At 32.3% G+C, this 23,121-nt stretch overlaps 2 protein-coding genes across 3 annotated transcripts; both read right to left on the bottom strand.

Annotated features, from left to right (window-relative positions):
* Nucleotides 1-2,088: 2,088 nt before the first annotated feature.
* On the bottom strand, nucleotides 2,089-11,566 carry LOC129907506 (prohibitin-2). Of its 2 annotated transcripts, none has more exons than XM_055983784.1 (6): nucleotides 11,421-11,566; nucleotides 11,193-11,365; nucleotides 10,543-10,889; nucleotides 3,409-3,720; nucleotides 3,244-3,343; nucleotides 2,089-2,374 (listed from the first exon to the last, which is right to left on the bottom strand). In XM_055983784.1, the coding sequence occupies exons 2-6, from the start codon at nucleotides 11,323-11,325 to the stop codon at nucleotides 2,223-2,225; spliced, it is 1,044 nt and encodes a 347-aa protein (XP_055839759.1). In that variant the 5' UTR covers nucleotides 11,326-11,365; nucleotides 11,421-11,566; the 3' UTR covers nucleotides 2,089-2,222. The 2 variants fall into 2 exon arrangements, with proteins under 2 accessions (XP_055839759.1, XP_055839760.1); XM_055983785.1 differs by lacking the exon at nucleotides 2,089-2,374 and adding an exon at nucleotides 3,011-3,045.
* Nucleotides 11,567-13,628: 2,062 nt separating this feature from the next.
* Nucleotides 13,629-21,617, bottom strand: LOC129907514 (spatacsin). Its single transcript, XM_055983792.1, has 7 exons — nucleotides 19,260-21,617; nucleotides 18,723-19,205; nucleotides 17,512-18,670; nucleotides 17,123-17,451; nucleotides 14,307-15,382; nucleotides 14,086-14,247; nucleotides 13,629-14,029 (listed from the first exon to the last, which is right to left on the bottom strand). Exons 1-7 carry the CDS (start codon nucleotides 21,249-21,251, stop codon nucleotides 13,813-13,815), a joined length of 5,418 nt encoding a protein of 1,805 aa, XP_055839767.1. The 5' UTR covers nucleotides 21,252-21,617; the 3' UTR covers nucleotides 13,629-13,812.
* Between the last annotated feature and the right edge of the window lie 1,504 nt (nucleotides 21,618-23,121).

Consider the following 23,121-nt stretch of genomic DNA (forward strand, 5'->3'; position numbering starts at 1 on the left):
TGGTATTTGTCGAATATTTTGAGAGTTTCTTGTTCGTTGAAATTGGTCAAAACTAATTATTCATTAACTGGAAACCTTAAATGGATTTGGCGAGCACAGAATATAGAACTCTAGGGAAAAATAAATTTTATGAGTCTTTTAAGCTTTGGCGTTCTTAGCAAAAAAAAATATTCGACAAAAAAAATAAAGTATTATTACACATTTAACATTAAAACAAAATCATAAATAAAAGGAAAAATTTAAGAAGAGAAATCATCGAATTTTTAAAACATTAAAAAAATATTTAGGCATTCTCGAAAAAAAATTATTATAGGAATCACATTAATATCAAATCGAAATCAAAGTGCTCGACTTTGTTTTTAATATTTTTTTTTTTTTTTTTTTGGTTTTATATAGTTTTTTAAATGATTGTTTATCGGTCGCACTATAAGAATCCTATTTAGAATATTAAAAACCTATACTATACCATCACTGCCAAATATGATGCATTTCAATTATAAATACCGCAGTGGTAAGCAAATGACCAAACCACATTTAGGTTAAAGACTTCTTTAAATTTACAACTACATATACTGCAATAAATAATAAATTAATTGCATACAGTTTTTTCCATTTAAGTAATCTTTGAATGGCAGTTATATTTTTGTTGTTGTACAATTTTCAAGTAAATAATAATTATAATAAATAATAATGATTATAATCATCACTGTCGTTTTTTTTTTTTTTATTTTTTGATAATATAAAAAAGGTATTATGAATAAATAAAATATTAATTGCAAATAAAATTATAATAAAACCATTTATTAATAATAGGTAGTTATGAATACAGAAATAAATTGATTTAATTGGATGGAACAAAAAAAAAATTATTTAAAACTTTATTAAAATATAAATTTTTAAGTAAAGAATAAAAAAGAAAATAAATATTATTGAGTTATCAGAACTACGAGTAAGAATACACATAAATATATTAATAACATACATTATATTAAAATAATTTATCTAAATGAATTTTGTTTAAGTGTCTTTTTGTATTAAAAAAAAAAAAAACAAATTAAAAAAAAAAGAAAATAAGTTTGGTGAATCATTTTTGTATTACAAGTTCTTTACATACATTTATGTAACGAATCGAATAAAAAAATTGTGTTACAGTGAAATAAAAATCGTAAAATATAAATAAATTATATAATTGAGTGAAATAAATGAGATGAAAGTCAAAAAAATAAGTTTTTATTCTTATTTATTTAATATTATGGGCCAAAAAGGAATATTCAATTATGTCGAATTGATAAGAATTGTAAGTAGAATAATTGAGTACAAAAACTTTTTTTTAACACCCTGATTAGGCTAGATAAGACTTTTTTCTTTCAATAAACAAGTTAAAGCTTTAAAATTGATGTTCAGTATTAATTTCACATTAAACAAATTGTTTAAGGGTTTCACTTTTTAGAAAAATTATTGGTATATACTTGTTAAACATTATCAATTTACCAGAAAAAAACAAGATTTTACCATATTTTTTTTTTTATTCTCTCGATAAATAAAATACTCAATTTTTTTTATTTGTCTGTACCGTAAATATTGTGATAGACAAATAAAACTGACTTAATTCATTTTTGGATTTTAAAGATTGACTTTGGATCAAGCGTTAAAACAATAAATTGCACGAATGAGTCGCCCTCACTTGTTTGATAAAAGAAGCTTAGAACATTAAAAATATTTACGTAAAAATTCATGAAAGGTTATTTTAATTTAAATCGACAGAATACAAAAAATAAATTACGCATACGCCATAGAGACCAGCAATAGTGTTAGGCTATTAATGAAGAACAGTCGATGAAGCCAATTATGTCTTAGCGCTTATACTCATTGTATCTTGTATGGAAATGACGCCCTGGCCCCGTAAAGCAGTTCTTTAAGCTGTTGTGACGTAAAAGCATCACGTTTGCACCAGAAATATTTTTGATGCAAATTTTTGATGTGTAAGTGAATTCAGCCTACATCTTTTCAAATAGGATTACATATATATCGACAAAGTATAACAGATTTTTTTTGTACTTCAGCATCACATGCTTTGTTGTGATTAATTTATTGCACTAAAGATGTAAAAAATTTAACGACTAATAGAAAAATCAAAGAAAATTAAAAAAAGGCACAAAAGAAAATTGTTCAAAATAGCAGTCGGTTGAAATTGGCGTTGTATCTTGTATTGTTGTTTTCATCTACACAATTCTATCCGCTGTTTGCATAGCAATCACTCCAAAGTCTCTCAAAGGATTATCATTTTTGTTTGCTTTCAATGCTACATGAGATTTTGTTGTAGCCACCGCATGTGCATGTGTTTTGGGTGCAGGAGCAAACCTTCCCATTTCACCTGAAAAACAAACACCATTTAGTACACATGACCTTAAATATTGCTTGCTTTTCATCGAATGAAATGGAATGATTTAGCCCCCGATTTCAAGGATTTTTTCTATAAAAAATAAAACGAACTTGTTTTAACTTTTGTTTAAATTTTATCGCCGCTTTATTTAAAAAAAATGTTTTTCACAAAATTGAAATGCTTGCGCTAAGGGAAAATTTTCATTTTAGAAAAAAAACACACATCTTGTACTTAACTGCGCGAAATAAGAAAAAATGCATGCTTGCTCAGTACAAGAAAGTATACTTTTCCAAAATGAAAGAAATAGTCCCCGCAAGAATAATTTTACATGGTAAAAACTAAAACTAGTGCTCAGAGGATAATGCATTCCACATACAATTCGTGAAAAACTAAACAAATTTTTTTTATACATATTTTTTTAAAAAATGCAACCAAAATAACGGCTTAATAATAATAAAAAATAAAAAAAAAAAGATTAAGGAAAGCATAAAATGTCCTTTTTGGGTTTTGTTGGTTTGTTTTTCTTAAAAGCTAATTTAACATAATTTTCTTTTAGAAATCCATTCTCACGAATTCGGTTTTTTTTAGGTTAAAGCTTTCCAAAATTAAATACAAAAACGAAAAACAAAAATCATTGTTTTAATTTTATTCCAGTTCGATGGCTAAAATTCAAAAAATTGATTAAAAATAAAATTAACAAAATGGGAAGAAGAGAAGAACAAGAAGAATAAAAAAATTACTTTAAACTTTGTTCGATGATTTTAATTTTTAAGAAGAGATGGTTATTTAGTTTTGTTTATTGATTCGCGTTATGGAAAGCTTTAGAAAAGGAGTGGAGTTGTTGTAGAAAATTTATTTACTTTTGTAAACTTTTTCAGTCATGTCATCGAAGCTGGGATCTTGGATGTCGAGCATAAGGCTGTTGGCTGAGAGGTAGACCTTGTTTTGTGATGCGGCAATCTACAAAAAAAAAGAAATAAATAATACTTCTTTATTTTATTGAATTTAATTTAATTTAATCTTACGGTTCTTGCTATGCTTTGAGCTCCACGGATTTTCCTCAATTTCAAATAAGCTGGATTCTGTTTGACAGCAAGACCCAACATCTTAGCGGCCTCGGCTTCTCCCTCAGCTTGAACGATCTTCTGTTGTTTCTCTTGTTTGGCACGTTCAACAAAGAACACAGCTCGCTGAGCTTCTTGTTGGGCGACTTGTTTGGCTTCAACGGCAGCTGTGTATTCCTTGCCGAAACTCAATTCGGTGAGAGAAACGTCATCAAGGATGATATTGAAATCGCGAGCACGTTCAACGAGCTCCTTGCGAATCAAAAGGGAAACCTAGGATTGAAAAAAAAAATAAACAATTTAAATATCATTTCAAAATTAAAATTTTGAGGGAATGAATTTTGGAAGATAAAAAAATGTTTATAGGGAGCCTCAGAACTTTGACTTGAAAAAAAGGAAAAGAAATTTTTTTTCGAAATAAACATAGGGCCTTATTATGACTCGTGAGACGAACGATTTGGCAAACACTCATGTCATTGTATTCCGATTGGAAAACTGCGGCGTTTGCCTGTAAGCAGTGAAAATGAAGAAAACGAAGATATTTTGAAAACCTCGAGTCGATAATTAAAGACCCAGAAACTTAAATGTTTCTAACTATTAGCAAGTCAAAAATGGAGCCATAATTTAATGTTTTCTAACAAACCTATTAGTTTTTGGGAAAATTATTTTATTTGATATTTTTAATGCTTATCCAAGTGAAACATTAGAGAAAAAGATAACAAACTAAAAATATTGGATTAGAATAATACTATCAAGCAATGCGAAAGAAATTCATAGTAACCATTTGGGTAATGTGTGCGTTCCCAGAATTATTATGCAGATATATTTTGATACTTTTATTTTTACATATCTTCTGTACTTATATAAAAATGCGTCTACAAATATAAATTTCAAAAAATTGAAGCGGCACACCTTCATACTGTTGTTTAAAATTTAATTTCTTTTAATTTCGATGACTTTAAGAAGCACCGATGTCTTTATTTTGTTGGACATTTCAAATGCTCAATTGTGTTTTAGTGAATAAAAATGTGAAATTTTAAACAAAACTTTATTTCAGAAGCGATCCCTGAAAATTGACGGAATCAAATACAGGGTTTGTTTTAGTAACTACTACATATATATATAAAGGGTGTCTTTTAAAATTTTCGAAAATTTTGATTTTAAGACGTATACTTACCTATACAGTCGTCGGCATAATTATTTTGACTAATTTACAATTTTCGATCTAATAAAAATAATTTCTAACGGTTAAACTTTATTTAGGTAAAGTTAATGGTTATTTATTAAGTATGTTATGGTGAATCTCATGGTGGTCAAAGTAAGTCATATGAGTGAAATTTGGCTTTCAGACAGCTTTTTTTTTATTAGAAGTGCTATTTTTTGAGCGGCATAAGTATTTTGACCAGCATTCTTTTTCAATTTTGGTAAGGTAAAGTAATACCTTTTGCTTATTTTAAGCATGTATTCAACTGCTGAACATGTTTAGGCTCAGATTCTGAAAAAAAAATTGGACAAATTTCGCAAATAAACATTGAAATTAGGGCATTTATTGTTACAAGTTAAAATTCCCGTTACCTGTTAAACAAATCAATGGAGAACTGATTTGTTTGCGTCAAATTATGTCTTGGCTAATAAAGAAACACAAGATTACGAGTACTGAGTAGAATCAGCCATGAATCTGTACAAAACAAAAAATTAGAGAGAAAAAAGACAAGTTTTTTTTTGTGGAATTCACTTTGAATCCCAGATTGAACCCTTATATCATGGAGCTGGAAATGAAATCCCTAGGGAAGAATTCCTCATCAGAAAGCAAAGATTCCCAGGAGACTTAGAAAACACAATTTTGGGACTTATCCAGCAAGAAAAGCACTAGTTAACCTCTTGAAAGCATGTTGAAAACTATGAAATTCGCAAAAAAGCACGTTGGTAAGCCTAATTTTTTCTGGATCAAGGTTTAATGAACCGATTAAAGTTTTTTTGCACTCCATAAATCACCAGGAGTGAATTTTGTTTGGATGCGGTCTAGAAAACTTTGTTCAAGAAAAAAAAAATCTTACCAACGAGTTTTTTTGCGAATTTCATAGTTTTCAACATGCTTTCAAGAGGTTAACTAGTGCTTTTCTTGCTGGATAAGTCCCAAAATTGTGTTTTCTAAGTCTCCTGGGAATCTTTGCTTTCTGATGAGGAATTCTTCCCTAGGGATTTCATTTCCAGCTCCATGATATAAGGGTTCAATCTGGGATTCAAAGTGAATTCCACAAAAAAAAACTTGTCTTTTTTCTCTCTAATTTTTTGTTTTGTACAGATTCATGGCTGATTCTACTCAGTACTCGTAATCTTGTGTTTCTTTATTAGCCAAGACATAATTTGACGCAAACAAATCAGTTCTCCATTGATTTGTTTAACAGGTAACGGGAATTTTAACTTGTAACAATAAATGCCCTAATTTCAATGTTTATTTGCGAAATTTGTCCAATTTTTTTTTCAGAATCTGAGCCTAAACATGTTCAGCAGTTGAATACATGCTTAAAATAAGCAAAAGGTATTACTTTACCTTACCAAAATTGAAAAAGAATGCTGGTCAAAATACTTATGCCGCTCAAAAAATAGCACTTCTAATAAAAAAAAAGCTGTCTGAAAGCCAAATTTCACTCATATGACTTACTTTGACCACCATGAGATTCACCATAACATACTTAATAAATAACCATTAACTTTACTTAAATAAAGTTTAACCGTTAGAAATTATTTTTATTAGATCGAGAATTGTAAATTAGTCAAAATAATTATGCCGACGACTGTATATAAGAAAGTTATACAAGTTGGGAAAAGAAATGTAAAATATTAATTCTGGCTGTCTTTTTGGCCGCTAGACCTGCCTACTTAGTAGTATAGTGCTGAAGCGATTCTATGTGTTGATTCTGACCAATCTCTAAAGTTCACCTCACAGATTTTCAAAGATACCCCGACGCCATGTAAGTACTAAACAAAATTCCGCGGCAGATTCTCAAACTGTGAAACGATTACGGTCTATTTGATTTTCATTTTAAAAATCACGGAATGACTACCCTGATACGAACTCAAAATTAGTTTTTTTCTTTCACAAAATGAGACCCCAAACAGTCCAAGAATTTCATAAAAAACACTTGCTCCACAATACAAGACTTGTCCTAACTGCTATAGGTACTTCTATTTCATGAAAGGTCATTTATGATTTATCCAAGACCATTAAGACCTTCTCTTTTACGAGAGACTAATCAAAAACCACGAAAAAATCGAAATCCGCTTGTCAAATTGTATGTAGACACTCCTTTTCTCCTCCACAGTCACAACTTGTGAGAGTCACAAAAAGAATTTATTTAAGCTGTTGAGTTGTGACCTGCTCTATAAGAGATCACAGTTTTGAGAATTTTTGTGACTGGGTAAGAATCGGGGTGTGACACCTTTCATAAAAAAGTGAAAAGTTCTGGAGTAATTGAAGGTAATTTTCTCTTCATTTATTCTAAAAGACTTGTCTTTTTTTTTTCTTTTTTTTTTAGGAAATTATTCTTTAAGTAATACGCGTATAAGAAGAAAAACAATTTTTTTGAACTCTTTTGTTAAAAATTCTCATGTTTGCCGTGAAAATTTTTGTTGGACAACTTCAGGTTCGTGTTCTACACCCCAAACTTTTTTAAGTTTTCCTATCCTTAGGGGAAAAAAAATAATAGCCGTGTTTTATTTGTACTCAGTATTTTACTGAGTTAACTTTTTATGTTGTAAACAACAACAATTGATTTCTTATTTTATTTTTGGAAATTTGGAACCGGCGCACAGTGGTTCCCTCATGGAAAAAACCCAAAAAAGTGAAACAATTTTCTCAATTTTTTTGATTTGGTTTTTCGATTAACAATATATTTAAATACAGAATGCAATCAATTTTAATTTTTTGCATAGCCCTGGTCCCGAGTATACTTAGCTCAAACTAGATTCTTTAAGATTTTCGAAATTTCGTTCTTTTTTTCTGCAACTTTTGACGATTTTTTTTTAAAGAATAGAGCTTTTGTTTTTAAAAAAAAGTATGTAATGTTGTTAATGGTATATTTGTCCTTAAGTCTACATTTACCGTTTGTTGAATTTGCTTTTGAATCAGAAAAACCAGAATATTATATAAAGACACCTCAAGAGCGAGTAGTTTTTACTCTTTGTCAGCCTATAAAAAAAAAGCTCCACGATGCTCCACGTTCATTTTAGTATTAATTTAAAGCTTATGATATATACTATTTATGGTGTTAAAACAAATGACCCATTTTGACCCATTCTCCCATAAGAGCTTCTTGAGTGTAGCAATGCGTGTCACTCAAACAGCACTTGAAATCGGTATTATCGTTTCTAATTTAACGGCTTTTTTGATAAAATAAATTTTTTTACATTATAAGAGGTCTATGTAGTCATCACTGATAAGCCAAATAATAAAGAAAAATCAAAAATTTTCCAAAAAAGGAAAAATATCCAAAAACGATATGAATTTTTTTTTCAAAATTTAACTTTTTTTTGAAAAATTGTAATTTTCTTTGATTTATCTAAAATTTAAACGGTGTTTAATAATAAAATGTTCAAATAAACTCAAAAGAATTTGATTTTGCTCATAATCACCCATAGTTATAAAACAGCGGCACATTTTCTAAAAACCCATAAAAAGGCCTTTTTTGATAGCTTTTCTAAAATGATCTCAAATGCAAGAAAACATTTAACAAATTAAACTTAATTTATTTGTAGAGAATTAAGTGAAATTTTCAAATGTATCCTTAAATTCTCTTTAAATAGATCCGTTGTTGAGATATTGATAGTCGAAGTCAAAAGTATGGTTTTTGGTGTGATGACTGATATTGCAATCTAAATCGTAAATCGTAGAAGTTTGAAACAAAAAGAATCTTAAGGCCAAATAGTTCTTTTTTTAGAGAAAAGTAAAAACAAAAAAAAATTGGAAAATTTTGGTATTTGAATAATTCCTTGGATTTAGCTATTTTACCATTAGAAATAAAATATTTAGTTTAAAAATAGAGGAATGTAGCTTTCAATGCTTTTTGTTTTGTCATGATACTATAATTTTTATACTATCTATCGAAAATCACTAAAAAAATCACAATTTTTTTTTTGTTCCCTTAATTTTTTGGGCTAGTTTAGTAAGTATAAATTTAAGGTGCTATAATACTTATGAAACTTTTTAATTTTTTGCTTTCTGAAAAACCTTCTCTGTATTCAGTTTTAATTTGCCTTAAAGTGTAAGAGACATTTACATTTTTAAGAAAAAAAAAGAACAAAAAAAGGAAATAAAAAGAATAAATATATTTATCAATACAACTTTTAAAAAAATGAGTAATTTTAAAGCACGACACACAATTTTTTAACCACGATGAGAACTCGTTTCATTTAATTTATATACCAAATTTCAATCAAATCAGTCCACCCGTTCGGTTTTTATAGGTTTTTTCCACTTACTCCATAGAAGGGAACCACTGTGCGGCGGTCCACAGTCTGAAGATAATTTAAAATAAACAAGAAAAAAAGTTAGTTGAACCTATTTTAATTTAAGCGTTGGGCGTTGGTTCGAGAAAATGTACTAATGAAAAAAAGTGACTATTTAAAACTGCGCGATGCGAAAAAAATTAATTAAAGGGATTACGTTCGAAAAATGTAATAAGCTAATTCTATTTCTATTTCTTTCATTAGAAAATGTGGTTTATTTTCTAAGATAAGTAAATTTTTTAAATATACCATAAACCCCCATGCAATCTTGGATATTGAAAAATATTGAAATCTAGTTAAATTATTTTTTTAATAATATAGGAATTTTGTCTATATATTGGCAGCCTTAACTAAACTAAAACTAAATCTTTAGATTTAATAACAAAGCTATCCACCCAAGATTTACGACCAGAATATTGCTCTTTTAAGTGAAGAACATTTATCTTACGTTTTATATTTTTTTAAAAAGTATATTTTACAATATACCACGTCGCTTCAGAAGCAAAGTGTCTTTTTTTTAAATTTAACGATTTTAAGTTAAGTATATAGAAGAAATCACAAACGAATGAGCTAATGTTCTTTTGCATTTTTTGCATGTAAGGTACCTACCATCCCTGTTAATTAAAATAATTACTATCACAAGAATAGTAATTATTTTTATGCTAAACGACATAACGTCGGTGAAACCAGAAAAGTGTGTAACTCCAAATTTTGTGAAAATTAGATTTGAATGCCATCTGTTAGACAAACCTAATATCTACCGTTCCTTAAACTCAGAATCCCCTTAAAGTTCATAGTTTTTATTTTATTAGCAAATTAGAAAATGAAAACTCATACAAATGCCTTCAAAACGATTTTGTTTTTTTGCTCTTCTACAAAATTTGCTAAAATGGAGTTACACAGTTTTCTGGTTTCACCGACGTTAAGTCCCACTATTTTTTTTTTTTTTTTAAATGATTATACCATTTTAGGGGTAATAACACTTTGTAAGCACGAAATTGAGTGTCATTTTCATCATCGTATAAAACAAAGGAGAAACGTTATTTTCTTTTGGAGTTTGTTAAGTTTGTATAAGTATATCAAAAGGTAACAGAATAGGCTATTTGAAAATTTTTGATGATGTGAAATTTTGTAAATGGCGGCGTAGTTCAGGATGATTGCAAAATCCTGTGCTCCCATCGGGCGACCAACTAAATCCTACAGTTTTTAACCGATTGGGCGGAAATTTTGTGTGAAGCTTAACAATACAAAAATTTTCAAATTAGCATATTCTGTTACCTTTTGTTATACGTAAACAAACTTAACAAACTCCAAAAGAAAATAATGTTTCTCATTTGTTTTATACACTGAAGAAAATGGTGAAACGATTTCGTGTCTACAAAGTTTTATTACCCCTTAATAGAGGACCAAACATTAAATTTTGTTTGTTCTACGACTTTTAGCTCCTCGCATAAACTCTAGACAAAAATAGTTTTTTTGAGAATAAAAAAGTTTCAAATCGATTTTCTGAAAAAACTCTAAATTTTGAGATGGGACACTTTGCTTCTGATGCGACGACATATTTAATGAATTAATTTATTAACATACCTGAGCACGCTGTGTAATCAATTGGGAAGCATTGAACTTGGCCACAACACTCTTCAAAACTTCATTGCAAATTGATGGCAAAACTTTCTCATCATAGTCCAAACCCAATTGACGATGCATAACTGGGAGACGTAATGAATCTGGACGCGAAAGCACACGCAGAGAGATGTTAATCATCTGCAAATCCTTTGATCCCGTGGGTGATGAAATCTTCCTGGGCCTAGAGCGGATGTCATAAATAATTGGATATTGGAACCATGGAATTCTGAAATGCAAGCCCTCGGAGTAAATATCGGATTGAATTCCACCCAAACGACTGAAAATGATTGCACGATGACCACCATCAACTAGAAATTTAATCAAAGAAAACAAGGTTCATATCACGACACAAAAAAAGTCAAGAAAAGTTGTGTTATGCAACAAAGTAGGAACCGGCATGGAGTTATTTATTGATTTTTAAGTTTCCTTGTAACTTTGTAATTCTTAGGAAAGTAATATTTTGAAGAGTTATGTAAAATGTGTGTACTCTTTGAATTTCATCATAAAAAGAAAGAAAAAAAACGTAATTTCAAGATTCTTTCATAAAATTCCATCATGCAGTGAATTTTTGAGGTTATGTCACACTTGGAAGATTTTTCTTTGAAAAATACCTGTGTAAAGCGATTGGGAGACCCCATAAGCAGCAGCTCCAAGAGCTGCAATAACCTTCAAGCCTGTTGTCAGTCCAGGTGGTCCTCCTTTGCCAAATTTTCCAGCTAAATCATTCAATTTGCTCTGTGCCATGTTGGTGGTGAGGTTTTTTGTGTTTTCTTTCACGAATCAACTAAAAATGTTAGAAGTTGTATTATTTTGATAGTTTTAATTTATATTTTTCTTACAGATGGTGAATAAATGCAATTATTTTTTTATGAAATGATAAAATAATTAAATTTTATCGCGAAAGAATTCTTTAAAAAAAATTAAAGAAACGATGAACACCGCACGGGACTTTAACCTTCTTTCTTTTTCTAATTTGAAAGATGGAAAAGTTGCGAATGACATTCAGCGATGTGTGATGGTGTTTATGGAGAAATTGGGCTTTTTACTGATTTCAGCGACATCTAGGTGGTAAACTTAAGCCTATGATTACATCAATCATTTTTAAGATGCGATTAATTTTATATTTTTTTTTTACTTTTGTTCCTGAAAATTTAAATGGGTTCCATTAGCTGCGTTTAATTAGTAATCGGTATATAGTTTCTAATAAACTTAACAACTAACACAACAGCTTCTGCAAATTGAAATCTCGCAGGTATAACTTTTTATAAGGGTTATATACTGCTTGTATTGAGCTTGCTTCAGAATTTAACTGCTTATAGAAGTTCGAACTTGTTTAACAACTTCTTATAAGTTGTTTAAATACTGTTAAAGAAACATAACCAAAGAAAGCTTGTCTTTCGGATAACCTTCGGTTAATGAGCTTATAGAAGCTCTATAGAAATTATCAAGTTTTGTATTTGTTTTTTGGTTTTGAAATTGAATAATTTAGCTCGGACATTTTTTGTTTTTGAGTGAATAAAATCTAACTCGGACATATGCATGCTAATTAAAGTGACGAAGTTTTTGATTTTGTAAATGAATATTCTAAACTGGCCGAGTCGACAGTGGTAAAAAAAATGGTATACCTACTTTAAAAATTATTATTAATAGATTTAGGTACTAAAACTAATGGAATGTTCAGATTAATAAATAAAATTCAGGATATAAAATCAAATCAAAACCGAATGAAACAGAAAATTCTTTTTTTGTTGTTTTTTTATAATTTCGATAAGACTTGTATTAAATAGTTATACAAGCTTTTCCGAAGGTATCTATCAAATCTCAAAGCTTCATTAAAGCTTCTTATAGACCTTATAAAGACTTTGTTATAAATCGTCCGATTTGTACAACGTTCTCCTTTTTCCATAGCCAACAACCTTACTAAACTTCAAAAGAAGCTAAAATGTAGCTTCTGTATAATACCTTAACCGAAGCTGAAATGTTAGTTAGGTGTCTTAACCGACTCTGCTTAAGAGTATCGCTGGATATTGTGAGGCCCCGTGTTGGTATCGACTGGACAAAACATTGACGGACAAAATATGGACGAAAGCCATTTGGAAGTATCGTGGTGGCTGTGGTTGTCCAAAATAAGTTCCCTAGCGGAATCTTTCGCGGAAGCATATGGTACTCACAATCCATTTGATGGAGGCTCTCTGGAAGCAAGAGGTGTAGATAGACCTAGGTTCTCAGCAAAGGCTCCGGACATGCGCCAACATGTTGCAATTTGCTACTCAGATATTCGGCCTTAGCAAGGCATCCGTTGGAGCGGAAAATTTTACGATTCATGCTTTTTGGTGTGCTTCAAAAGGGTAACAACTCTCCAATTCGTATGACATCGGACAATTCCGACGGATACCTCGCTAGGGCCGACTTCAACAGAAATATCTATGTTAGGGCTGTGGTCAAGCCCTGAGTTGATCATGCATGTAAGATTCCCTGAGATAGGCCCTAAACGGCAGAAGCTCAAGTAATGCTTATTTGCAACCTATAAAATGCTCTTTTCAAACAATTGGCAAAATAGCCTTCCCAAGAAGTCGAAGTTGTATTATATTTCTTTTCTGCTCAGAGGCTTTTCAACTTTGACAGGTATGAAGCCTTCATGTTAGTACAAATGCTATACCCAAACAAGAGTATCCGCCCATGTTACTTATTTCAAATCGCAGTGATAGTAATCGCATTACCGTCTTTATAAGCCTGTCATACGAAGAAACCCGTATAAGATGTTCACCAAGTTATTCAACTTAGTGGAAGAATTCTTCCACCTGCCAAGATTATCATACATCCCTATTTTAAATAAATACTCTCAATTAAACAATTCCCAGACTAAGGTTCCTTTTTGTCTTGAGTTTCCTCGATTTTTTGTTACTAGTTGCAAAAAAGTGAAAAAGGAACAAAAGTTTCGGCAGTTTTTCTAGTGGGTGCCCTTCTCCTGAAAATATTTTCATTCAGAATAGAGCTTAGAAATTAGAGATAATCCGCTTTTTAAATATCAATTTAAGTATGTAACGTTTTTAAGAGTGTATATAACAATTAATATTGTATTTGTATAATTTTATATAAAAATATTGCATAAACTTAAGAAATTATAAGAGTAAATAACATAAAGGACTATATTACTACATTCTAAACAACTACATTCCTGCTTAAATATGTTAACAATAAATCTTGTAATAAACTAATTTCTGCTGACAACTAGACATCAGCAATATTACCCTCATTGCGACCATAATTTGTATCTTTGAGATAATAAACAGTTTGTTCATTTAAAAGGGACATAACTGTCGACTTCATATTCAATAATGAAGCCAATTTGTACTTCAATGCGATCGATTGCACATGTTCCACCAATGCACATAAATTCTCTTCCATTTGTCGGTTGGTTGGGTTACCCACGGAATACAGTTGGAATCTAAATAAGAGTCTATTAAGTCAAAATCACAAGGATAGATACAATCTTAAATTTACCCCTTCACAACATTTTCAATTATTGAATCGCTGATATGCATTTGATTCTGGAACTCAGTTAGATAGGCTTTTCGTTCTAGAACCACATATTGGAATAGAATAGCTTCAGCCCAGTTTATCTCGAGAGAATAAGCTCGACTCAGGATCATAGCTTGTGGAACCCTATAAGCAAACAAAAATCCATAAATTCTAAAAAAATTTAATCTCTTTACTTAATCTACCTGAGTTCCGAGTAAACAAGCTCCTTAAGGTCATCTCTTGACTGCACAGCCAAAACTGAAACACATTTTCCAGTCGCCAGTCCTTTGTTCACCAAATCAATTTGCATGGCAACCAACTCTGCCATGGCAACACTCTTTTGAGCTGGCAGCAATTTATTGTCCATCAGGTAGCTCTCCGTTGCGTGGGTAAAGTAATCCAATGCCTGATTCAAAAGTCCACACAAATCCTGGGTGCAATTTAACTTTGGTATGGGTGATGCATGTTGTGATGATATTTTAAGTTGTTCCGGAGAAATCTCCCCCGGTTGAGAGAAACTCGAAACAATTGCAATTGCATCTCGTCCCTCAACCTCCCACATCTCGGCCAATTCTTTGTACATGGAAAAATGCAAACCGGCCAATTTCAAATAGTCCTTATTATCCGGACAATACTCTCTCAGGTAAGTAAGAATTGCCTGTCGCAAACTAACGGCTTTATACTCCTCAAACTGTCCCAACAACGATTCAAATTGGTCGTTCTTAATCAACGAATCAAAACAATAGAACATTTCTCGATATCTAGCCAAACCAATAAGCATTCTCACAATCAATGACCATGATTTGGCAGTTGTTAATATAGTATTTAGAGCTTTTGCTCTATTTAAGACATTTGCAATACCTTCCATTGAACATTCATGCACAAAACATTGATGGGCTTTGATAAGCAACTCAACATAAATAAGATTTTGTTTCTTGTGGGATAGTACTTGAGTTGTTCCTGGAGCAGCATTTGGCAGGCCATAGAGTCGAATGATTTCGGAGAGTTTTTGAAAAACATCAGTTTCCTCGTATTCTTTGCCATCTTGGAATTTTCGATAAGTTTTCAGTGCATCGCAATATTCGAGCAGACTGTTGCCGAGAAGTGTAGTACTGGGACAGAGTTCGAGAAATAAATGGAATTCTTTTTCAAGATTAAAACCCCATAAAACACTGTTTTTCAATTGATTGTTGCTCTTTGATTGTTGATCAACTTCGAAGATGTAAAAACGTGGACGGATTACTGCGGTAGCGATTTCAAAGGAAAGGTGTTCGGCAATCTAAAAAAAAAAACAGAAAATATTGATATTATACGAAAATAATTTTTTTTGTCCTCGAAATAGAAGCTCAAGTGGAAGAGCATCGAAGTTAATGATTAAAATGTGAAAAGGCATCAAATTCAAAAGCATAGAATCTTAACAAAAAACACCAATAGTTTTAAGCTTCGATATGTAATCTTCTCAATATGTTCAGTTTCAAAATAACTTATTACATAATCTATGAGGTTAATGAATGCGAATAAAATTAATAAAGGCCGATTGGTTTCATTCCTCGTTCGGCGATCGAAAAAGTTTAATGAACTACTATTAACTTTTTCAATAGAAGAAAAAGTTCCACATACGCCATAGTGACTGCCTAAAACAATAAAATTCGTTGACGTTTGAACTTTGTGAATGGTAAAATGGAGAAATATGGCACTGATTTTTGGATGGTGAAATAAAGTCAGTTTAGATTTCGGTGTTTTTACCTAACTTATTAATAGTTTAACTCTCAGAAATTCATGTTTCAAATTTAACTTATTTTGAGCGGTGAATTGAGCATTGTTTGAACAACTTTGGTGTCGGAGAAATGAAAGACTGTCGGATTGTCGGACACCTACACAGATTCCATAGCGTTTTTAAGTTTTAACTGACTCCTTCATATTGACTCTATCGGGTCTGATCTACAATACTACTCGAGGAAATAACCGAAAATAACATGCCGAACTTTTTCTTTTTTTTCGGCAATTTTAACCTAGAGAAAAAAAGCATGAAGTTTTTTAACACTAAACGAGTCGACGAGAGTCGACGAAATGGTTTATAGTGAACTGTGGGAATTTTTTACAATCATTTCGATATATGCATGTAGTTTAAATAAACGATGAAAAGAAGAAGGATTAAGTGACTGCCCCAGAGGTAGCTAAAAAAATATTTGAAAGTGCGGATCTGAAACGAACTCTGTGTTCGAGGTTCTAAGTAAGTATGAACTTCAAGAATTCAGGCTCAACCGAGGAAGACAATTTAAAATTTATAAGTCTATTCGATATTTTGTCAAGAGCCTTACTAGGTTTGTTTAGTGGATATAAGGTCGACTAAGGTTTTGATGTTCTTTTAAGATTCGATAGATTAATTATCAAGTACAGTTAAATGCTTTCTTTTGTACTAAATTTAGGAACTTACACTCGACATCGATTAAAATTCAGAAGACAGCGAGGGAAACATATTTATTGCCTCATTGAGCCACAACTAGACAACACATTAAAACACATAAAAGTCATCTTTCAGTCAAGAATTATTAAGAATCCATATAAGTCTATAGACTGTGAAATATTCTATCAAATATCAATACCTTTTGTCTGCCAGTTTTTAAATGGAAGCATAGCAAATAGCCATTCAAGAATACTGAAAATCTAGAGACTTTAACGACTGAAATTAAAAAAAAAACACGCTTAGTATATTTTTTAAATGATAGCTTAGAAAGCCATTAAAAGATTTCCGCGTAATCAGAAAAGACTTTGGGCTCTAGAGACATTCTAAAAACAACTGACCTATTAATACGGGGATGAACAAGCTGACCACTTGGGCAGAGACTTTTCTTTCTTTCATGTCATTAAGTTTCAACATGCTTTGCAGTCGTGAAGAACAGCTTAGCAAGAGAAAAAGCAAGAGTTTACTCTTAATCTAACAGATTCTTTCTTCTTTCCACTACACGAATGTGGAAACTACACTAAGCTCAGTTACATATTCAAAAACATTTCTTACCTCCATCGGTGTCATTTGTGTTGATGTAAAAATATCCGATACCACCAACAACTTATGCAAGCATTCTTCCTTCGTTGCTTTCTTCAACAAGTATGCTTGATCCTTCGTTCGCAACACATCAATGTACTCCTTATCCAAATACATTGCCGCTCGATAAGTCATCACAATCCGTTTGCCCAAATTCACTCCGAATTTCAATTTTGATGCAATACCCTGAATGGCATTGAGAGTTTCTTGTTTCTCTTTCGGAGGAATTTCCTCAAATTCCAATAATTCCATAGTCGAACTACTATCTGACAAATCACCCATTTTATAAGGAGATGAAGCGCCTGAAAGAAAACAAGACTTTTATATCAAAGAGAAGGCAAAAAGGAGTGACTTGAACTTACCACCTGGTTTCAGATTCCCCAAAGTTCGCTTATTAAATTTCGAAAACGAACTCTTTTCGATCTCACTCAACATCTGACGTTCTTCATGCGACAAATTCCTCAAGGTAGTCAAACCCTCGGCCAAAGCCATGCAGAAAACAATAAAATGCAAATCAATCGGTCGATATTCAAACAAAGCTTGCAATCGCAAAGCCTCTACAATATCTCCATCATCCAGAAGCTTATTCAACAACAAAGCTAGCCTGAGTTTCATTTTCTCAGTGAGTTCTGTCTTTAGACTTGTTGTTAGATCTTCAATGCCAGCCAATTCTTTCAACTCAAGAAATGACTTATACAAGACACAGCGTTCCTTTAACATGATCTCCTCAAAATACTCAGAATAGTAGATATCCAATTTATCAACATCTTCTTCGGGGATTTCTAAGTAGCAGAGAACCATATCATACTCAATTTGATCTCGATCAAATGACTCATTTGGAAATAGGTGATTGCTCTTAATCACATCCAGAGCTCGCTTCAACAACATATACTTCTTCGGACAGAACTGATTGATCCGGCCAGCTGAGAAGAGACAAAAAGTCACCAAAATCTCAGGCGGAAGACTATGATCGACAATTTCCTGTTCATATCGATCAAAGTCAAGAATCTCCGAATCTAGAGATTCCACTTCTGATATCCACTTGGCATAAACGATATTGCTGATGGGGAGACTCAACAAAGAGGACAACTTAATTGCCTCATCGTATCGATTAGTCTCGAGAAGAATTCCAAGAACTTCATTATATTCCACATTATCTTCGTCGAGAAGATTCAAAAAATTAATTTCAATCGATGGAATAGCCCGAATAACTGTAAAGGCTTCTTTGAGAAGACAAAAGTCTACAATTCCACTGATGTCACTAATTCCTGAGTGGCAAATAAGTGTAAGGAATTTTTCCTGATAGAATCTCGAACTGAAATTTTCTTTCAAATGAAGCATCAAAAGCCGTGTTATTTGGAACATTATTTGATCTTTTTTAGGATTCTCACAAAGTGGAAGTTCCAGGTCATCATTACTCCATGCTAGAAGGAACAATCGAAGTTCATTAACGACGTCATCGGTGAAGTTATGTTGATTTGTTTCATGGAGGAATGTTGTGAAATGAGAAAATGGAGACTCCTGTAAAAGAGAGAACACATTAGTTGGGGGAGGATCTAGCTTATAGAACTACCTTATAGAAGATATCAAAGCTTTGATAAAGCATCTGGACATAACCATCACAGACGCAATGCTCAATCAAGGCCCAAACAGTTCGATTTATCCCATAGGAAAGAGTATTTATATTTGATATGGTTTTATCCCAAAAATCAGTCGAAATTGTCAACCAAATCAACCAATTCCAATCGAGATTCTGTGACGACACAGTTGCCGAGAGGAGAGCAAGAATCGGCAAGTTATAGCTTACAGAATTTTTCATCAAATTCACCGATGTCGAATAGGAATGACTATCTAGGATAATCTCGAGAAATTTATTCAAATCCGAGAATATTCTCTCCTCAGGAATTGAATTCGAACTCACGAGGATTATAGCAAAAATATCTAAAGAATCATTTTCATGAAGAAAACGAATCTGATTGGATGCCTTGAAAAGAGCATTGGGATCATTTTGTGAACTCATTGAAGATGTCATTGTTTCAGCTGATGTTGTCGATGGCTGAAAAAGAGAAAATCGATTAGGAGGTGATTCCTGGAATTAAGGTAGACTTACTAAATTTTCATATTTAACCGTTCTCGACTTCTGTCTGGAAACACTTGGTCGTCTTTTAGGTTTCTCTGTTCCGGGTTCAAATGAAAGTGCCCGAATTATATGCTCACCGATTTCTTTACATCGAAATAGTCTTGCAATTTTCTTCACCTGCTCCAAAGGAATATCAAAAAACTGAATAAGGACTAAAACTTTCCACCAGTCATTCGCCCGACAGTACTTCTCAATAATGACTTCCGGCCATTTCTTATACTGATTACACTCTGCAATCCTCATCAAAGCCTGATATTCACTCAAAGGAAACACATCCAATTCCTGAGCTAAACGTTGTTCACAATTCACAATGAGATCTCCAAATCCAAAAAACTGATTTCCATTCTCTTCCTGTCCATCAGACATTCGGGTCAGTTTTATGAAACTCCTCAAATTTTGTGTGTCAAATCCAAGCATTTCACTAAATGCCACACAATGTGCCACCAAATCAGTATTTGTCGAACTTTGCAAAGCCAATTCAGCTACAGTTTCGGTGGAAGTAAATAGTTGGGCTTTTGTGATCTGGGAATAGCTTTTCAGGTGCTCAATAAAGAAAAAATACGCCGCATAACTGCTTCTTTGTTGTTTCAGATAATGAAGAAAATTAAGTTGATATTTCCGTGAGAATTTCTCACAAAGAAGAGGATTTGAAAATGATGCAACCTCTTCAACTCCCGAGTCATTACAAATCTCTTGGAAATCAAGATTTTTAAAACGTTTCAAAAAATCATAAGGCGATGGAAGTGTTGGCGAGGTGGTCTCCAATCGTTTGGCCAAAGTTTGAAGATATGTCATCTGATTTGAATGAAGGAATGCATTGAGAGATGATACGCTATTTGCGTCATTCATAAGGAATTCAACCAACGACAAAGATGAATCATCAAATTCAAGGTTTTTACTATCTAAATAAGCTCGGACAGAGTAGGTAATTTGTTGAAATCCAGCTCTAGATTTAATATCGTGATATTTCAATGAGAGAATCATATCAAGAAACTCTTTATCTTTCGCAGTTGATTCTCTTATCTCTTCCAATTCTCTAGTAGAAACAAATTCTCTCAGAAGAACTGGATAAAGACTTGGATTGGACATAATAAATTGACCAATAGCAAGTTTATCAATGATTTCTTTATTAGTTTTAAAGCTTTCCGAGGAGCAAATTCTTCTCAGAGCCAAAGGAACATCAAATTTTTCATCAGTAAAGATGAATCCTTTCCGAGCAAAGTGATTCCTTAATGTGTCCGGTGGGTTTTTTAGTTTGTTGAGTGCGAATTCATACATTTCAACTTCAACAGGCCACTTGGAAAAGCAGTCATCTTCTTCGGAATGTGTTTCAGTGGCAAAACACCATTGAATTAATTCCAAGAAATGTTGGCCCTCAACAAAACAATCCCATAAATCTTGTTTTTTAATTCGACTCAAGATATTCGCGTTCCTAGTTACAATATACAATTTGGCCATAAGTTTTCTTTGAGTCGATTCAGATAGATGAAGAAAATTCTCCAAACTCATTCGTTTTGGACTCTCTTTGTTAGCTTGCTCTAGCAAGTCAGGGCAGTTCTTTATTTGAATTGCAATGCAATGATAAAAATAAAGTTCTCTCATATCTTCTTCAAAATTTACAGGATCCTTTTTCTTTAAATGTTCAACAATTGCTTCCTTGACTTCTTCATTTGTACATTCGAAGCCGAATTCAAGGAAGACACATTTGACATTGCGTTGGACATGTTTTAGAACATTCTCTGCTTTGCAGACAAGTTTCTCACCGAGTAATCTTGCCACATAAGAATCGACAACATCGTGAAAATATTGTTTACATTCTTGGAGTGGGATTTGTTTTTTCGAAGCTAAATAATCAATACAAAGTTGAATATGCTCACCTTTGGTAGCGACTTCTTTGATTAAGGTTACTTCGGGAATGTGTGACCATGATTTGTAGATTTTTTCGCGAGTGTACGAAGCCATTTGGGAAAAGTTGATCAAATCGATTCCAAAATCAAACAAACAAAGACAACTTTTCTTTCCTTCGGGAATTGATAACAAAATGTTCTTTTATTAGCTAATACAATTGGATTTCATCACGTCGTCATCCAGACGCGTTAATAAATGACTGACTATTGCTAGCAGAGCACTTTTCTATCAGTGCTGCATTTATGTTTTGTTTTGTTGTATTGAAGTAATAATTGATTAAGGATGATCATTAATTAAGAGCTAATGAGTGGAGATAAGGTTTTTTCTTACAATTTAATCTATAATGGGTTCGTTTTATGATGGTGATTGGAAGTGATAAAGCAAACAAAAGACAAAAAAAAAATAGTAGACACAACTTGAGATCGAAAGTGGAAAAGTATTTTTTTTGTATGGATTTTTTTTTTGTTTTGAAAAAGGGTGAAATGTCAAAATTTTGACAGATTTGATGGGGAAATGTCAAAAACATAAGGGAGACAGTGGAGGGTTGGAAAAGTGAACAGTTTTGAATTTATTAAAAGGTACGTTCGCACTTGTAGTTTTCTATAAAAAAAATGTTCACGAATGTGTTTTCTATGGCATTCGATGATTATTCTACTTTTACATAGAGAAATTTTTATGGATTAAAGGCTTGGCCACACCGGAGGGTACGCGGTAGAGGTACAGGTAACGGTACGGGTATTTGTATGGAAAAAATTCCAAACTGACACATCAATTTTTGGGTGTGGAATTTTTTTAATACAAATATCGTTGCCACTACCCGTACCGCTACCGCGTACCCTCCGGTGTGGCCAAGCCTTAAAAGTCTTAAAAAAGGTTCAGAAGAACCTAATCATACAATTTGCGAGTCAAAATCGTCAGGTTTAAGAACTTGCTATATCAACTTTAGATATAAGGCCTGAAGCGAAACGAAACTTTCCATACGAAATTTCGTTAACGAAATCTTGAAGCCTAGTACGCAGATCGGGAAAAATTTTATTTCTCATACAAATTTTTTCTCGGAACAAATTTTGTCTTGAATATTTTTCCAAGCAGTACGCAGTTCACGCGCAAAATTTAAATATTTGGAGCCGCTGTAAAGAAAAAGTCTCCACTTAATTTTGCGCGGACAAATAATGTTCGAAGCATTATTTTGCCGGCAAAAATTGTGACAAGGAAAAAAAATAAAACAAAATTGAAAAAAATTCAAACAAAATTAAGGTGGACTCTTTAATAAAATACTTGGAAAGTGAAGACGAAGCAAATACAACTCAGAATCAAATCAAAAACAAAAACAAAAATTAATTTAATTTGAAAGAAGAAAAAACTTAGGGTAAACTCTTAGAGGGTATAATATATGGAGTGCTTGTTCCTATACCTAATACATTGTAACGCCATATGCATGGATAGGGGTCGCGGCCTTCGTTTTTCAGTGCGAGTCCGGTTCCGCAGCTGTAAATAAACACGCTTGTTGATGACAGCCATCAAATGAAAATAAAATGGAGGCATGCACTCATCGAAAAACTGAAAGAAACTAGAGCCCTCTGTAAAAGTTTCACGGAACTAACAGCACAAACACTCCATATATTATATCCTCTAAGGGTAAACTGCCCTATTGTTGCCACTCTTTATGTGATTGGCACCTTGAGTTAAAAAACCATTTACAGCTACTATTTTTTTTTTTTTTTTTTAATTCACTATTCCCACCTTTTTTGGCATATTCTTAGCAAACGAGATATTGATAATTACAAAAAAAAAGTATTAATAATAGTTTTATGCTATACGGAAAAAACTGCGAACTAAAGTTGGTGCGACATTCGCTTAAGGTGCCAATGATTGGGCAGTTTACCCTAGGTAATTTCTCCAACTTCAAAATTTTGCGCAGGAT

Source organism: Episyrphus balteatus, chromosome 1 (assembly GCF_945859705.1).
Source record: "Episyrphus balteatus chromosome 1, idEpiBalt1.1, whole genome shotgun sequence".
Classification (NCBI taxonomy): Eukaryota; Metazoa; Arthropoda; class Insecta; order Diptera; family Syrphidae; genus Episyrphus; species Episyrphus balteatus.

Excerpts from the sequence above, each read along its gene's own strand:
- LOC129907514 (XM_055983792.1), bottom strand. The coding sequence starts at position 21,251 with ATGGCTTCGTACACTCGCGAAAAAATCTACAAATCATGGTCACACATT. Across the intron at positions 17,452-17,511 it reads GGGGAATCTGAAACCAGGTG|GCGCTTCATCTCCTTATAAA; the intron begins GTAAGTTCAAGT and ends GTTTTCTTTCAG. Across the intron at positions 14,248-14,306 it reads CTTGTTTACTCGGAACTCAG|GGTTCCACAAGCTATGATCC; the intron begins GTAGATTAAGTA and ends GTTTGCTTATAG.
- LOC129907506 (XM_055983784.1), bottom strand. The coding sequence starts at position 11,325 with ATGGCACAGAGCAAATTGAATGATTTAGCTGGAAAATTTGGCAAAGGA. Across the intron at positions 10,890-11,192 it reads CTCCCAATCGCTTTACACAG|TTGATGGTGGTCATCGTGCA; the intron begins GTATTTTTCAAA and ends TTAAATTTCTAG. Across the intron at positions 3,344-3,408 it reads CTCAAAGCATAGCAAGAACC|ATTGCCGCATCACAAAACAA; the intron begins GTAAGATTAAAT and ends TTTTTTTTGTAG.